The sequence below is a fragment of the Aphelocoma coerulescens genome, chromosome 9 (assembly GCF_041296385.1).
Source record: "Aphelocoma coerulescens isolate FSJ_1873_10779 chromosome 9, UR_Acoe_1.0, whole genome shotgun sequence".
Classification (NCBI taxonomy): domain Eukaryota; kingdom Metazoa; phylum Chordata; class Aves; order Passeriformes; family Corvidae; genus Aphelocoma; species Aphelocoma coerulescens.
In genome coordinates, this window is record NC_091023.1 from 15,281,651 (window position 1) to 15,299,590 (window position 17,940).

The following is a 17,940-nucleotide window of genomic DNA, read 5'->3' on the forward strand; positions in this document are numbered from 1 at the left end:
TAAGCAGAATAAGAAACAATGGGCACATTCTTTGCAACAGTGCTAGCAAATACTCTTCTGAACAAGCAGCATATTCCAAATGCATCGTCTAAATACTTCCATTTGGTAGGTAACTTACAGAGAATTGATGTTCCATAATCTATTTCTACAGCACCAAGTATGCATTTCATTTTACCTTCTCATTCGATCTCGGTTTTATTTACCTGTATGTCTGTGTATTATATAGGAATATTTTACAACCATACTTGAAAGGAATCACCAAAAGTAGTCTTACCTGCCAAGCACTTCTACATTTACTCAGGGCTGAATGGGGGGCAAGCAAATTCAGTCTTGTGCTACTCGGTATATCTGGTAATAATTATTATTTTTGTTTTGCAGAACCCCAGCTGAAAGGAATTGTGACAAGGTTATTCAGCCAGCAGGAATACTTCCTGCAGATGCACCCAGATGGTACAATTGATGGGACCAAGGACGAAAACAGTGACTACAGTAAGAAAAATTAGCCTGTTTTGCAACCCAATTACAATGAAATGCATCACCTAGTGGGTCTCACTTGTGCAGCTTCATTTTTTAAAAGATCGAATTAGGGGGAAGACAGCTGTTTTCTGCACATTTCTTTCTATCTATCCTTCCCCTTTAAATCTTGCCAGTATAATTTCATATGTTTCCTCTCTGATCTTCTTCCCTCCTGCCCCGATTCTGTAACTGCCATCTGGGTGGGGTGGAGAATAAAACCCATGATTTGAATTGCTGCCAGAAGAGAAAGGAGATTATATTTATACACATGCCACGTGGGTAAAGGATACGGGGAATTCTCTCTCCAAGGAGAAGAGGAGAAAATTGTTTTCACTATTTTAGCCTCAAAAATTCAGCAAGCATCAGGAATTTCTAGGCTGGAGAAAAGCAGCTGTTCACTGAAGTCTCGTGCTTTGAGGCTGTTGTAAAGGCTAAGGGTATCAAATAACCTTGTCAAAGGAGGTCATCTTCCAAAACCATGTTCAGAGGAGTTGGGTTCATGCTGGACAGCAAAGTGCACCAGAGCCACACAGTTTAAAATCCATGGCCATGTGCAGGAGCCACACTGGTTTAAATACATGCAAAGGAGTAGTCAGTCTTCTTTTTTAAGAAGAAGTTGTTTTGTCAATACCAAAGCTCTTCAAAAGGTTAAAAAAGGTGTAGAATATTTTCAGCAGCATCTCTGCATTTCATAGGCATCAGAGTGATGCCCCTAAGTGGGCAGTTAAGCTCAAATCCTTGCTGCCACAAATTGCATCAACAGAATAGGACTCAAGTCTTGCTTTGTCTTACCTATGTTGGTTTGGAGCTCCCTGTAACACTGCTAAAGGGGTTTTTAACCTGGCCAGCATGGAATTTGGCTTCCCAGTCATTATTAGAGGTGAACAAAAGTTCATCTGTGTGGTAGGGTTGTTGGAAGCAAGCTTCATGTACTTTGTAAAAGGAGGAGCCTGCTTGATTTGTGGACCAATTCTGCTCTAATTTAAGGAAGCTCCTAGCTGGATTGAAGGTGACATTTCTCCAGGAAGGCAAGGCCTGGGCTGCAGGTGAGGGTGTCTGTAGGGGTTCAACACACATGTCAGGGCATTGACATTCTCCTGTGAAGGTGCACTTGGACAGGGGTGCAAGGTGGCTGCAGCCCCACATCCATGGTGTTTGCCCCATCCCCAGGAAGCTGCAGGGTGCTGTAGCAGGAGCATGGTGTGTTCTGGAGCTGCCCTGCTGCTGGGGGTCCATACAGGAGAGAGGACCTGTGAGAAGATAGTGACTGAAATTGCAGGTGGCTGGCAAAGCCCTTGTGGAATGACCCAAGGGGCTGCATCTACCAGAAACGTGGCCTGTATCAAATGCAAATGTCAGGTTTTAGTCTTTTTTCATACACTGGTGTTGAACAAAGTAAATATTGGGAATTGCAGTAGCACAATTTCTGATTTATGTGTGGAGCAGGAGAATCTGTGGACTTCCACACACACACTTTTACTCTCAGAGACTCAGCAGGTCTCCTTCAAGAAGCATCTGGCCTTGAGATACTCTCAGGCAGACACCAACACATGGGGTGAGTTCAGTGGGCTGTATTAGCTGCTTTTTCTTAAAGGAAGAAGACCTAGGGTGTTCTTAAGCTGCAGAAAATCCCACTGGAGGCCTATTTGTCAAAAACATGGGAAGATATGCTAGAGATGACAGGGATTCATTGCCCTCATCTATCATGGAGGACTGAACAACAAAGTAATGGGCTTAAATGGGAGCAGGGATGAATTTAGGTAAACAGCAGAGAAATGTAAGAGCAGTTCAGCAATATTTCAGACTGACAGGGAAGATGAGGGAAGCTGCTGCACCCTCAGTGGATGCAGGGGAACCTCCTGAGTTCCCATGGCTGAGGTTGGGCCCCAATTTGTCCAAAGAGCTCTGATGTATATATCCCCCCAGGAATGTCAGAGATGAGTTTGGCCAGGTGCTGAGTACTTGAGAGGTGCTTCCACCCAGTCTTCTTAACTGGAAATAGATGGGCTGAAGTACACTTCTAGAGTGTAAATTTGTCTGGTGAGATGGCAGCCCTGTCTCGGCAGCTTGGTGGGACAGGAGGCATCTCATTGAAGTGTGCCAAGCCACTGGCTCAAAGTCAGGGGCTGAGCTGGAAAGTTTAGGCAAGTTTTTGAGAGAAGATCGAAGCCAAAGAATTCCCCATCTTCTGACCTCAGGGGATCTCAAAAGAGGGAAAGAATCCAACCTGATAATATTTGGCTCCTGAAAATGAAATTAGGACTGTACTTTATTCAGTTTTATGTAACTTTTTACCACATAGTCTCCTCCATAAATCTTCAGCTTGAATGAACATTATAAACTATGCGAAGCTTCCAGTTACGGCTTCAAAACGAAATCACATTTTGCACTTTGGAAGTGCCAAAATAAAGCTGAGTATCTTTTTTTCTTTTCTCTTCCTCCAAAAATCTCAATTTTTGACCAGAAGAAAGTCAAAAGTTACTTGTCTAAGTAAACAGCTTACAGATCACTTCACTGCTGTTTTCTGTTTTGAAGTACTTCTCCAGAAGATTCCTGAACAGCCATTCAGAAGTGTGTGTAAGAGCAAAACTCATCAAAGACTAGATAAATAATATTTTTCCATCCCTGAAGAGGGGTGGGTTAACTTGCATCCATGGCAGAGAAGGGCACTCTTGAGTGCCACAGGAGAAGATCCTTCCCACTCTAGATGACCATCTATTCTCCACACAGAAGTCATCTTAGCACAGTTAAATACTGGTGAACACCATCTTCCATACATTGCTTTGTGTTCTGTGTCCCCACACTGATTATTCAAATTAGCATTGTGAAAGCATGCATAATTTTCACGGAATTAGGAATTAGCTTGGTTTACTCTGGCAAAATAAATGTTTAAAATGAGACACGCCATGTCCCTCAGATACATCTGATGCAATTAAAAGTTCTAATAAAAACCCAGTTATTTATACAAGAGGAACTGCTAATATTTAAGCAATTTTTCAATTAATTATTTGTTGCCCATTTTATGTGTGTTCTTGAAGCTGATGGCATTTATTTTCCACCTCCTCTCACTTAAAGAAAAAAAAACCCAGAAGCCAAGTTCTAATGGCATTTGAATGGGCATCCAGCCAGCTTCCCAGGAACCAGCACTTGGGACATCTGTTCCTTCTGCCATGCCGTTAGAGACATGCCATCTCAGTGTAAGCAAGGGGGCACGTTCTCTGGCTGCTGGCATTGTGGTATGTGAAGAGTTTTCTTCCCACTGGAGTGCATTTTCATGGTGTATGAGGCCCCTGTTTGTGTTCTCAGGGTGATGTATGAACCCTGTCTTGGGGCAGTATCCTTTCCTTCCAGCTCCACTGATCTCAAATGGCCTTTCAAAGCTCACTGCTGCTGTCAGTGCTTGCATTATTACTGCTTTTCCGTGGGCTGAGCAGGATAATGCCCCTTCATTAGAGCAAGTGGCCTTCCTTGTCTGCCCGCATAATCCTGCTGAACATCTGAAAAGCCTTGGCAAATGGACAGTACAGAAAGGATAGGTGAACTGGACTGACCAGGTCGAAACAGCCCAGCATATCTAGGATATTGCTTGGGGCTTTTCAGCCAGAAGCACAAAAAGATTAAGGAGGCTTGCATTTCAGCATCCCACTTGGGTTATCTTCAGCTGTGCAGAGCCTTGTCCAGTTCTTTCAGACATTTCCAGGAATGAGCTATTCCGTAACCTCTCATGTTCCAATGCTGCACTATTCTCCTTGCAGAGAATTTTCTTCATCCAGTCTTCATTTCTGTTTGAGGCTTTTGTTTAGTGCCTCTTGTCCTTTCATTGTGTTCCTCTGAGAAGAATCTGTCTGTGGCTTTCCTTTCTTTGAGCTAAGCAAATGCAGTTCCCTCTGTTTCTTCTTTCATATGTGTTGCACCAGAGCCTCTTGATCGTCTCAGCAGCCTTCCCCAGTCCCCTCAGGATCTTAATCCTCTCCACCTCATGGTGCACTGAGGCTGCTGTTGCCCGTTGCATCTTCCATTAGTTCTTGTTATTCACGTGTAACACAAATGTCTTGCTCGAGAACAAATCACCCGTTACAAACGAATTTAGCTCCTCTGACTTACTACTGTTTAAAGCTGATCATATGTACCACACCTTGTATAGGGCAGATCTTGCCTCACTCTTCTATTTCTGTAGAGGACTTAGACCCATAGTGAAACATGCATTCAGAATTTAGCTGATAAATTACTGAAACGTAACAGTGACAACATACTCGTGGGTTTAGGACTGGAGTGTGCTAGAAGTAGTAGGGTCAGGTGTAAATACTGCTAGTTGAAGATGGTAAGATGTAATGGAAGAAAAGGGGCACAAATATTCAACATTTTCAGGTTTTATTTCCTTTTGCCCATGGGGTAGAAGAGCATGTCCCTTCCATGAAGCAGCAGATGGCACAAAATATGTGCCATTTGCATTTGAGAAACAGTTTTAAAGGCAGTTTTTAATTTTTCTGTTTTTCACATCAGCACACCCAGTGTCCAATTCTATTCTACCACAGCTAGTCCTCTTTCCCATTTTCAAATCTGGTGATTCAAATGAATCAGAATTTTTTTTCCTGGCAAAGAATGAGACATCTTGCTTTTGAGGTTGATTGAGGGGTTTCCCCCCCGTTTTTACATTCTTATGATAAAGCTTATAAGCTTTTAAATCTCTTCTAAACCAAGATGAAATACTTATTTGGAAGCATGATAATAAAAGCTATCAACTTCTACGAAGGTATTCTAGATTTGAGTGCAGACATAGCTCTGGGAATTTACAAAATCTTGATTGACCCAAACTGCTGGTTTTTTTAATAGAGGAAGATACTTGCTTTCTAAAACTTCTTTTGGTTGCCAGTTACCCATGTCAGCTTTGTGTCCCTATGCTTACCTGCCCACTTGCTCCCCTGCATTTGAGGAGATGCTCTGCCATGATGATGGGTGCATCAGGGAGTTTGGGAACTGGCAGTGGTCCTCCTACTGTAGCATAGCACTGTAGTATTGTTCCTGTGCTCCCTTTGCATGTAGAGGTGGAAAGAGATTTGGAAACATGTGGATGCTTCCAGGTGGAACTTCTCAACCACTAATTCTGAGTGTTATCACCTTGCTGCCTAATGAATGCTTTGAACAATCTGTCACAAGTTTTCTATGCAAGACAAATTGGCTGTACGAAATGAGTGATGACACCCATTTTGTTTCATTATTAGCCATAATATGCTCCATTTTTCAGTAGGGGGAAGAAACAGGGAAGGGGAATTGCTTATATATTTGTTAATTGCAGAAGGTTTTAGACCTTCATGGTGAGGAGAAAGGGATAGGTAACACTTTTAATGCTGAGTAGTTACTCTGGGGTGTTTGCCTTGTCTAGGGACAATAGTGGAGTAGCACTGTCCTTGACTCCAATTATTCACAGACCAATACTCAGGCTGGACTGCATTTGCCATATTCTCCCCCAGAAACACAAATACAGGCACTGGATTTGATTAGCCTTCAGCACATGCTTTGATGTTTTACTGAATATGGTGCTTAAAAGCACAAGAAGGGGCTGAGAGTAGGGGTTTTTTCGCTAGACTTGCCTCCATTTTAGGCAGCTCATTGAGGGGAGTCATCCAGTCTTCCTTAGGAATTAAGTGAAGAAAAAAAATGATATTCATGTGTGCTGGAATTTATGGATCGTGTTTTAGAGACAACCTTGAAACCAGTTCAGCCAAGACACCTGGTGGATGTCCTGAGCAAAGTGGCATTTCATATTCTTGTTTCAGGGCTGTTGTGTGGGAAGATACCTTGAGTGAAGTATTTCCACTGTGTTTGTGCTTGTATTTCTGCCTGACCCTGTGCCCATCATTCCATATCTTCAGCTTCCTGGGATGAGTTCTAGTTAGGTCTTTGTAAGTTGAAGTGCAAGGGATCTGGCAACGTCTAAATACTCTTGTCCTATGAATCTCAGTAGAAACAAAGCTGTGCTAATGCTTCAGTGCTCAGTCTGCCAGTGGTAATAATAGTCTCTTCTTTGAACCTATGCTGTTAGAAATGTAGGAAAGCCTAACAGTACATTAATGTATATACTCATAGGAAGGGTCTTTCAATGAGATACAGGGTCTTCTGGGTGGGAATCAAGCAATAAAGTAATTAACCAGGAGGAAGTGGTTGCAATGCTTTAATCAGAAGGACTGCAGTAAAACTGAATAATGAAAGATCTTGTCCTCTTCTGTCCTCTCCAGTGCTGCTCCTGAATGGGGAGCAGTGCTGAAGTCCTGGAGTGGAGCACTATTTCTTGAGTTTCTTCATTCCCTTGACAGTCCAGGATCACATGGGCAAACACACAGTCAAGTTAATTTGCATCCTTCTGGCTGTGGTCACTGTCTGTGTACTCTTTTAACATATGGCAAATGCAGAAAAGTGTGACTAGGCTTAAATGTGTTTCAGGGTGAGCTAAACTGAGTTGTGTTGTTGTGTTTGCCACAGGCAAAGTCCTGTATATGTGCAGTTACCTTGGCTCAGCTGGCCCTCAGAAAGCCATCATGATGCACTCACTTGGGAGCACGGATGAGCCCTTGGCATTGCAAAGCAGTGATCAGACAGACTGATGGGTGTGTTAAGGCATTTGGGAGGCAGCCAAACCCAGTACTTATAAAAATTTCCTGTCACCATCAGCTCCATGGCTGCAGTCCTTCCCTGTGGCTGGAAGCAGGATGGTTGATTATAGTTCAGTCTCTTTTGTGAAGAGGCAGGAGTGGGGTGGGCTGGCCCTGGGGCAAAAGCAGCAGTGGCCATGCAGGGTGATGTGTCCATAACATTTGCTTTTCTTTTCCTTCCACAGCCCTTTTCAATCTAATTCCTGTGGGTCTTCGCGTGGTGGCAATCCAAGGGGTGAAGGCAGGTCTATATGTTGCCATGAATGCTGAGGGATATCTCTACAGCTCAGTAAGTACTTTGCACTGTTGGGCTCCTGGAGTGCCTTGGTTTTGTGGGTGGGAGGAAAGAGACTGCACTGGGACTTCCAGCTTTTTCTGAAAACAGTCACATATCAGCAAACCTTTAAAAGCAAGAGCAGGGGGAGCTGGTGCAAGGCCATAAAATATTCACTTTAAAGTGTCTCCAGAGAACTGTAGCAATAATTCCTGACTTGTGAAGATACGCTTTCTGTTCCTTTGAGTACATACTTAACGTAGGTCATGTTGTAGAGGAGGTTGTGTAGAGTTGGCCATATTCTGATTTCACATTTGTGAAATGGCATGGACTCAATGGGATTGCTTCTGAATTGCACCCAGATACCTGATCATAGGTGGTGCCCCAATGGGTCATATTCTGCTTTTGACTGCAGTGTAAATCCACAGCAATACCTTGACTTCTTTAAAAGGGTTCTGGACTATTCTGTTGGCAGAAATTCCCTGTATTTGTGTGGTCTTTTTAATGCACATAAAAGATAAGTGCAGCAGTTTTTGCCAACTAATTCCCTTATAACTTTCTTAGATGGCATGAAAGGGCATGAGGTTATTCATAAGATTCTCATTTAAAGTAAGTAATTGATTTTCACAGTGAATAATTGATTTGGTGATTTATTAAATATGGCAGCCCTTTGCCAGAATTTTTATGCTTCAAATAACTTTGTTCTAGTTCTACATAGTAAAAAGTGATAGTTAATAATACACTTCTCATTTCTGTAGTTATGATAGCTTTACAGTGTATAGCCAGATTCTTATCTCATCTGCCTTTGTGTAAGTTTACAGTGCAGTGATTCTGCTCTTGTCTGGGCACTTACTTTGCTTTAAAAGTGTATGTGAGCATGGAGATGGGACCACTGAAAAGACAGCAGTTGGGGTTGCTCTATGCAATTTTTCTGTCTTCCATCTTTTTTCCTGGTCAGTTTTATACCATGAAATGATTGGGATTTACCCTTTTCCCTTGAGATGTAACAAGGCTCTGTCTCCCCAGCAGCTCAGGGTAGAAAACAAGTGGATGTGTTAGTATGCCTGGCGAGATAGGTCTCAAAACTGGCTGCTTGTCAAGAAGAGACAGAGATCAATCTGGATCTCTGTGGATGCCAGACGCTTCCTGTTCTTTCATAGCCCAGTAAACATAATTGACTGCTTCTAAATAAATTAAATTGCTTTACTAACAATGAAAACTTCCTCTTTTTGTAAAGCTATCAGAGTCCTAAAGGTAATACCAAGCATGGTGTGGTACTGCATTATTGTGCACGTGTCCCTCTGGGTACATTGTCAGGGGCTCAGGACTGCTGCTTTGCCCTGTTTGTGCAGTGCAGAACAGGGTTCTGGCCCAGTGCTGAGGCTCCTTGTACCACCAGTGTCCTGTAAATGAAGATTGTAGGAAATCAGAGTGTGTCTCAGAGCCACAGCCAGCCAACGGGGTCTTCTTGGACCAATGAGTGGTCATTATTTTCTGAACAAATAGTGCAGGGGAGGGAAAGCTGTGGGTCTTGGGCAAAAGAAGAAACAGAGAGTTGGAAAAATGATGTTTGACAGCTGAGAGACTAGAGAAGATGCAGAGAAAAACTATCTCTTTCTAGTAGTAGTGAGACACAATATATAGGGTGGGAGGGACACACCAAGAGGTGGTAGTCAGCAGGAAGACCATGTTGTTCAGGAAACACATCCATTAGTCGTTTCAAGGATCCTAAAAGGCACCAGATCACACATGTATTCAAGTGAGGGTGGTTTAATGGGGCCTGCTTATTTCCAACAAGTGTGCCTGTCTTGAGTAGGAAGGTTAATCAAGGAAGGCTGATGGGGAAAGATGCACTGTGATGGCTGGTGGTTAAAGAAGTGAACCTCATTATATGCCACAGCTTGATGGCATTGAGCTCTGTCTGAGCTAGTAAGAGTGAAACTGTTCATTTTATCAATGGGATCCAAGGTTTCTGCTTGCAGTAAAAGGGTGATACTGGACCGTTTCTACTCCAGAATGATGGAACTTTTTGGATATTTTCCTTGTGATGACTGGTGGCTCTGTCTTTGTCTTGCAGCAGTAAATCAATGAATTCACTGTGCTTGGGAGCAAACCCCAAGGCAAGAAAATAGAAAATTTGTGGATAAAGTGTGTTAGGAGCAGGGAGTGTGGGTCAAGCTCATTGTAAAGGACAAGGGATGAGATCAGGATGCCATGAAAGAACTGGATATGTCTGAGAAGAGCTCCACCTGTTCAGGCAGTCTCTTTTGGCTGCTGCAGCTTTCCTTGTGGGGTGAGGGTCCCTAGGTTGTGCTGCCTGGACCTCATTGTTGACCACACCAAGGGACACATTGTCCCTGTTCTTTGCTTAGCAGACCCCTAAACTACAGCTTTGCTCTCTCTGTTGCATATACGTGTCTTTTTTCACTAGTATTTTTGGGGGGATTTCTGAAAAAAATGGGTCAGCATTCCCCACGGATATTATTCACTCACACAGACCAATTGATAAATGAATTGCTTGGGTGCCTTCCATGCTGTATGGAAGCCCTGCAAGGACTTCTTAGAACACCCTCAAGTCTAGGACTCGTTTTAGATAAAATTGTCCAGGGTAATGGGTTTTGTTTGTTTGTTTGTTTTTGGGTTGGGTTGGGTTGGGGTTTTTCCCTCCTCTTGAACCCAGATTGATGCTGTAACTGAACATGTCATCGCTGTGGGTTTGTTTTGGTTTTGTTTTGTGGGGTTTTTTGGTGATATTTAATCTCTGTGTGACAGCTGAGGTCTTGGCTGACATCTTCTGCCCTGGATCAAACCACAGGCTGTTATCAGCCTGGTCTTAGGGATGGTTTGTGCCAGCTCCTGAGTTTGGGCCAATGGGCTCTTGAATGAATGGGCTTAGAATAACCAGCCCCTGGAAAAAGTCTTCCTGGTGTTGATTAGCACAGAAGTAGGGCTGAGTAGAGTCCTCTAAAGCCAAACGTGGTGAGACAGCATTTTGCAGAAACATGCAAGACTTTCTGATGGGCTCGGCTACATTGATACCTTCAGCAATGAGTTTCCTCATCCCTACCTCATTTGTTCAGGTAGGGATAGCGTGAGGTTGGGTTGCTGGGTTGAAGCCAACCATATATTCCTAGCCAGCTTTAGAGGCCTAAATTTATTAGATGCTAAACCTTCTTTGTTTGGGAAGCAGCTGTTGGGACTTGTGCATTGTTTACTTACACAAGATACCTGATTTTGTTTCCCCCAGACTGGGTTATTGCTGTCTCTAAGGTCGACATGGGAATTAGGTGATAAGTAGACAAGAAAGTCATGTTTTGGTTGGAGGCATCCTGCTTTGCAGAAAGTAGGATGCAAACCACTGTCTGCATAGCAAGCTTGCAGAGTCATAGGCTTGTTCACTTTTGATTTCCTGTAATGTACAGCAGCTCTGAATTCCCCAATGGTGCACAAAGGTTTCAGTCAGCACCTGTTCTGGGGAGGGGCATGACTCTCTGGAAGACCCACTGTTAGCATTTGATGGCAAAGTAAAAATGCACAGAATGAATGAAGGGCAATGCGTATAACTTGTCTGTGGTGCCTCAGCGCTTGGGAAGCTGAGACCAAGGGCTGGTTGTTGCACAGGATTCAGAAACATGGAATAAAGAGGTCTGTCCTGCTCCAGTGAGTTTACAGCCTAATCGTAACGGGAGAAGACACAGAACATGCTCTTCTGTCTGTCTGGAGTTAATAGTTCCACCAGAAAATTAATTCCCACTCCTGTGTACCTTTGTGAAGTTTCTCTCCTTGGTTCCCATCTTCCTCTCTATTATCACTGCAACAACTCACAGGGGCATGGGAAAGGGACCGTCTGTGAATTGTCTGGCTGGGAGGCAAACCTGGTTCTCCTGGAGCAGATCTTTGTCATGGGGCTGTAGAGTCTCCACAGGTCCACCCAGTCACTTCAAGTGCACTGGAAGTGCAGCTCTCAATATGATGATATGTATAATTCAGTGGCATTGCAGCTGGGATTGGTTTTGCCCCAAGTGCAAAACACTTCTCTTCTAAAATGTATTGCTCTCAGATATTCCTTGTTGTTTAACTCAGAGTTCCAATTATTTTTTAAATGGCAAATTGTGATACATAATTTATTGGGAAGACTTAGAAAACCCTAGCAGAGATAGAGAATACAGAGGAAAAAAAATGGGTTGCTTACAAGAGCTCACTATGGTTTTTCAGTATATACCTGTGAGTTTGAAATGCTGAAATTAGAGCCTGAATCACTTCGAAGATTCCTGCTAATAAGGGAATGATTAAAAAAAAAAATCTAAGCAGCATTGAGAAAACCCGTCACGCTAAAAGCTTAGTGTGTCTTTCCATTTTCTTTTCCTCTCCTTCTTTTCTGCTTTATCATTTTGCATAATAAACACGTCTTGCATAATAACAAACAAGCATCTAGGGAAGTATGTATATTAACTGTATTTTTAATCTGCTTGCAATGCTATAACTATTTTGCTACAAGTCCTCTAGGGTTGCTGCGCTCCTGTTTACATCACTCCAGGGTCAGGGGCTGGAATCAATAATGTTGCATTCTCCCCCTTATAGGCTTGGGGCGTTAAACCTGCTCCTGCCAATGCTGTTTCTTTAATCCCCATTTGACTCCTGTGGTACTAGTTGATTTGGTCAGAAGTACAGTTAGGCCAGGCAAGTATCCTGGACATTTTGCAAGTCATACAAGAAAGTACACTTGCTGGGGGAATTCCCTAGTTTACATGCCTCATTAGGGAGCCAGGTCAGTGGAGAGAGAGAGAAATGTCTCCAAAGGCAAAGCACAGCTGGAGACCAATGTAATGTGCTTTTAATTTCTCTCCAGAGTATCTGCTTTTCTTCCCTGGCTGTTTAAAGGGGCTCGCTGAATGAAGGTATTAACTGGGAGATATAAAACTCCTCCTGTTTCCTGACTTATTCATAGATATGGAAACAAAATTGATACTCAAGGAAGCAGCTGTTCTGAGAAGAGCCAGCCCCTGGGAGCAGAGTCCTGCCTTGCATCAAATGTTCCTAAAGTTCAGCTCCTGGCAGGCACCCTGGCATGCCACCCTTGTAGCATGGAAACTTGTAAATACAGCTGTCATTAATAAAGAGGTCCCTTTTCTGCTGCTGAGTTGCTGCCATCCGTGTTGTTCTGCTCATAAGGTGAGGAGAGTGGCACAGTGAAATTCTGTGGCTCTTAGGGAGCAGGTTTCTCATCTGGTATCTTGTTAAAGTACCTGTATTCCCTGAACTTACCAGCACAGCACCGTGGTGCGGCTCCCTCAAGGAGGGGTGGGACTGTGTGCCCCTTGTATTCACATCTGGGATGAGTTAGATCAGACTTTGCTGTTCAAGCAAGAGACCTTCAGAGGACAAAATCAGTACCAGCAGGGCCTAATCCTGCTTTTCTAGCTGCTGTTACCTTGTCTTACCTGATAGCAATACAAATTATAAAGGATAAGTAAGCTTCAATAGAGATACTTCTCGTAGCCTTAGTTGCACAGCTTATTTAGGAACCTGAAATGATCTACCTAACACCAGCTGGAGGAGTGGGGATGGGATGTTCTCCTTTGTGAGCAGTGGTCTGTCGGTGCTGGGATGCATTATGATCTTTTGTTGAAATTTCATTTTGGAAGAAAATGGGGGGAAAATGCTCCAGTCAGAGGTGCTGACTCATCTCATTTTGATATTTCCCTAAAGAAACATTACAGATTCCCATTTTGAAAGAACTTTAGAGTGGTTTATATTGCCTTATCATTCCTAATAAAATCAGAACAAAATGTTTAGATTTTGGTGGAGCATCTTGATCCCACATGATTGCCTTGAAATTTGGAGGGAGGGTAGAACACCGGCAGGGAAGGCTTGCTGTAAATTAAAGTGAAGGCAAGAGTAGAAATCAGAGATGAGTCAGTGGAGGCTGCCATCTTCTGCACAGTGTTTCTTTTGCTGATTTCCTTGAGGCCAGACAGGCCTAACCATGGATAAGCAGGTAGGCAAAGCCTTTGGAGCAGGTGCTAGGCAGCAGTAGCGTTGCATAGAGCTTGCCTGTTTTTGTCCTGTGTGTTGTGTGTGATGAGTTAACCACTCTAGGGGAAATGATGAGGTTAAAGCAGAACAGTCAATGGTAATACAGTGTTTGAGTCAGATTTTGGAAAGAAACTCTTAACACATGTCTAGACTGAGGGCAGGACAGTGCGGTGAAGCCCCTGTTTAGCAGAAATGATGTGCAAGTGGAGCATTTATCCCAGCAGGTAAAAATCAAAAGATGACTGTCAAAATGTCCTTCTGGAGATGCATTTACAGCAGAAATCCCTTTCATTGCCATTCCTTTGCATCCTGCTAGCTGGGGGATGCAAGACTGACTGATAACTGAGCTTCTCTCTCTGCTACCTGCCTAGTGTTTGGCTTTTCCTAAAACTCTTCAGGCTGCTTTGCTTGTTTTTAACACCATTTATCCAGTGTCTATTTTAAAATTAATTTATTGTCAAATAATTTGTCTGTTGTCTGTTTTCCAGAAGCAAAACCTAGAGAGAACTCCAGGATATCCAGGGTTACAGTGGGACTATCATTAACATTTTATTTTGTAGTGGAGGGAGGACAAATATTGTCCTTCCTGGGTCCAGGACACTGATATGAAGAGAAACGAGGAAAGTTTTGAGTGAGGATATGTTTGACTGAGGTCAGGGGTGTGTATTAATGAAATTATTTGGGTCTCCTTTCTAATCATACCAAACTCAAATACAGAATGGATAAAACTAGGAAGTGGTGTGCCTTTGCCAAACAGCGACTAACAGCTCTGGTGGTGAAAGCTGGAGAGAGGCTAAAAAACCCAAGGAAGAAACTTTACTGACTGTGTGCATTAATTATAACTGGGAGCCAAGTGATAGAAAACTTTTAAAATGGGAAACATTGAGTTGTAATGCAGTTTTCCAAGGAAAAGAAAGAGAGACAGTCCCTGAGCTATTTCAAGCCAGACTAGCTGGAACAGTGGGGAATGTAGGGTACTGTAGCAGAAAGGCCTGGGTGGGAGCCTGAACTATCCCTGCTTTGCTGTCAAAGGGTGATGTCCTGACTAAGCATCTGCAAAACAAAAATAACTTTATTGAGGTCTCTGAATCATGGGAACTCAATTCAGGTACTATAAATTCTTGTTATCATGGATCCCAAGATACAGGGCTGGCTTCTGGCACAGGAACCCCCTGAAATTGGTGAAGTAGACATGCATAGCAGGAGTTACGAACCTGGCCTGAAATGTGCGTGTACAAGATCTAGTTCAGGGAAGTGCTGGAATTGCACCTCAATGCTTTTGTGAATCTGCGTTCCCTGATGACCCCTGTTGCAGGGATGGAGGCTATGGGGATTACCAGCCTCTTCCAGTTGCTTCTTTTGGCATCTTTCTGAATGAGACACTCTATGCTGCAAGGAAAACTCCGAATCTACCCATCTTCTCTTGCAGTGCGTCCATCCTTGAAAGGATGCACAGGGTGGAAGGGGTCTGTGTGTGCTGCTCTCCCTGCTCTGATGTGTTATGAGGTGTTGTGTGCTGACAAGCCTGCTCGGCTCTGCAGAGGTGTGGGATGGCCAGCGAGCTGTGGCAGGAGCCTGCGAGCTGTGTGCGAGCAGGGAGGAGCTCAGGGGCACCTTGCCAGCAGCATTGCCCAAAGGCAGCCTGGCAGCAGAGCAGGAAGGCAGGACACAGCTCTGGATCTGCTCCAGGGCCTCCTGAGCCTCGCCTGGTCCTTGCATCTGGCCTCATGGCATCTGAGGTGTGCCAGAGTGGCACTGCAAAGACTGTGTCCTGTGCATGCTGGCCCTGTGACAGGGCTTGGAGGGCACTGGGAAAGCAGCCTGCAGCAGAGGCAGGGCCTGTCCTGCTCACCCACCACAGCCACTGCCACAGGGACTGACTTTTTTTAAAAAATATGCCCAACCCTTCTGGGAGACTGAAAATGTCAACCTTGAGGGGAAATGGCTGAATGTGTCAGATCTGCTGGTTGTTTATTTCTAGGGCATTTAATTATATTAGTCAACTTGTAAATTTTGAATGAATGAATATCTGCTGTAATACCTGGGTTTTTTTCCATGGTTTTTTTTTTTGCCTCTGGAATGGTACAGGGAGTTCTAGGATGGGGCCCACAGGGTTTTGAGATGATGCCCCCCAACACCATGGGGACAGGCACATTCTTCAGAAGTCCTTGGTTCTTTAGGGCAGAAAGTTGACACAAGACAATCATTATTACAATAGAGGCTTTGCTTTACCCTGGACCTCCTGCAGAGCAGGTCAGTTTAGCAATCATCCCAAACCCTCTGCAGCACAGTTAGTTTAACTAATGTCCTGCAGAGCAGGTTGTTTCACACATTGACCTTTACCTGAGCTCAAACACATACAAGGCTCATTCACCCCAGCAGCTGGTCCTTGTCCTGCCCAGGAAGTTGTGACAGTGCAGGATAACAAGCAGGGCACTGCATGTGCTTGCACATTCCTGTTTGTGCTGTCAGTAATTCTGATCAGCCTGTGGGCTTGGGACCCCTTTAGAGAAGTGTTAGTGCCCCAATGGCCGTGGTTCATGACCACCAGCCCCACACAAAGGTGGGGTGCAGGAGGGAGTAGAGGGTGTAATCATAGATGCAGGATTATGAGAAGTTGGGGATTTTGAGAATTCCAGTACTAAAGTCATGGCTTCTTTTGCATCATGAATAAGAGCAGAAAATCCTCACTTGGCTGGAGGCTGAGCCCAGACAGGATGATTCAGAGCAGAGTTTGGACTTGCAGCTTGGTCCTTCTTTACCAAACTTAAATGAAACACTCTGCTGCACCAGCAGTTGTTTTTAGACTGCTTGCAGGACTGGAGAACCAAGTAATCGTAGTTGGACTGGTACCCATTAGGCCCTTTATGGTGTATCATCACCTTTCTGCCTGCAATTAGGTTACATGCTTAATCTTTTGTGACTAATTTCATTTGCTTGCAGCAGGCTTGCTGTTCTTTAGTTAGAATTTCCTACAGCTTCTGCTGCTCACCTTAGTGCTGTCCTCCTTTTTCCTGTTCCTTAACCACTTCTTCTCACTCTCACATCACTGTGTTTTGGACAACATACTCAAACCAGCAGATTTATCTTAGCATGTGCAAACTACGTATTCTTATGTGTGTGGCCTCCTCAACAGCTTTTGCTTGATTAAAAAGGGGACCTTCTCTGCTGATGAACTAGGGATTGCATACTTTGTTGTGTGGAGGTGGCTACTCTTCTGTGGAAAAGCCTGACAAGCCCTGAAATATTTAAATGCCATTAAATTAGTTGTTCCTCTGTGAAATCAGTCCCTCACACACACGTCACAGGTTAATACGGTGGTTCAATGTCTCAGCCATTGAGAAGGCAGTAAAGAGACTCTGAGGATGTCCTGCCACCTCCCACATACTGATGGTATCCAAGGTGCAGAGGAGCTGTGCTTTGACAGCAGTGGTAGCCTTTCATGCAACTCTTCCCTATAAGTTAGCTGATTGCAGTAAGTTGAAAGTATTTTGGTATTCACAATGTGCTCCCTAATCCCCCAAATACATATCCATGCAGCAGCCCCCTGCTAAAAGCTTTCTGAAATGTGAACACCCCCTTGACATAAATCAGACATGGCACAACGATGGTAAGTCTTTCTATCTCCTCACCACTTTCCTCCTGAGTAGACCAAAGGATTTCCTTCTCTTTATAAGACACTTCCTTGGTCAGCTGCTGAAGGCTGCACATCAAATGCATTATTGATAACAGCCCTTGGAAGTTGCATGCACACCTTACAGACTCCCAGATGCTGTCTGGAACACTGCAGAGGAATTACTGCAGCTGGACAAAGATTATCTGCTTCTTTCTAAAGCCCCTGAGATAGAAATCAGTATGAATCTCCTGCACAGCCTTTTCTCTCCCACCATTAAATCATTGTAAGCATGAAATAGAAAAGAATAGAACCTCAGGGATTTTGAACAAGGCCATTGGGTGAGGAGGCACCAAGCAAGATAATGTCCAACTTTGTAGGCACTTGCAGAGTGAGATGAGGAGTGAGATTTAGCCTAATTCTGACATTCCCTCAAGCACAGTGGCCATGCTGTGCTGTTCCTTCCCACAGCAGGAATCTGAAGCAAGCAGGGGGTGAGAAGGGCAGTTCTTGGTGTTCCTGCTCAGTGTTCGAAGCCTGTGCATTCATGCCAGCCATGCCTTTAAAGTGACTTTCCTGCTTCTGGTGGCTTGAGTCCCCACATTGTCCCATATTGCTCTAAGTTGATTCATGTGCACTGCAGAGAGATTCCCCCCTTCCTCCTGAGGCTGGTGGTGGAGCTGGGGCGGCTTACGGGTTTTGAGCATTGGACTGTACTCGGTGCCAAGGAGAACCGTCACCCTCTGCGGCTGGTGGCTGCTCTCTGTTCCCTGCAGCCCATTCTTCTGTACTGTGTCTATTCCCATGGCAATTAGGTAGCTGCACAGAGCCCCTTCCTTCCCAGTAGGGTA

The 17,940-nt window shown here is 44.1% G+C and overlaps 1 protein-coding gene across 5 annotated transcripts in view; it reads left to right on the plus strand.

Annotated features, from left to right (window-relative positions):
* The window catches only part of FGF12 (fibroblast growth factor 12), a 236,672-nt gene that overhangs the window by 156,981 nt on the left and 61,751 nt on the right, over positions 1 to 17,940 (plus strand). For all 5 annotated transcript variants that reach the window (XM_069023977.1, XM_069023981.1, XM_069023978.1 and 2 more), the window contains 2 exons: positions 379 to 489; positions 7,352 to 7,455. In XM_069023977.1, the coding sequence (XP_068880078.1) occupies positions 379 to 489; positions 7,352 to 7,455 (215 nt within the window). The remainder of the gene's footprint in view (positions 1 to 378; positions 490 to 7,351; positions 7,456 to 17,940) is intronic.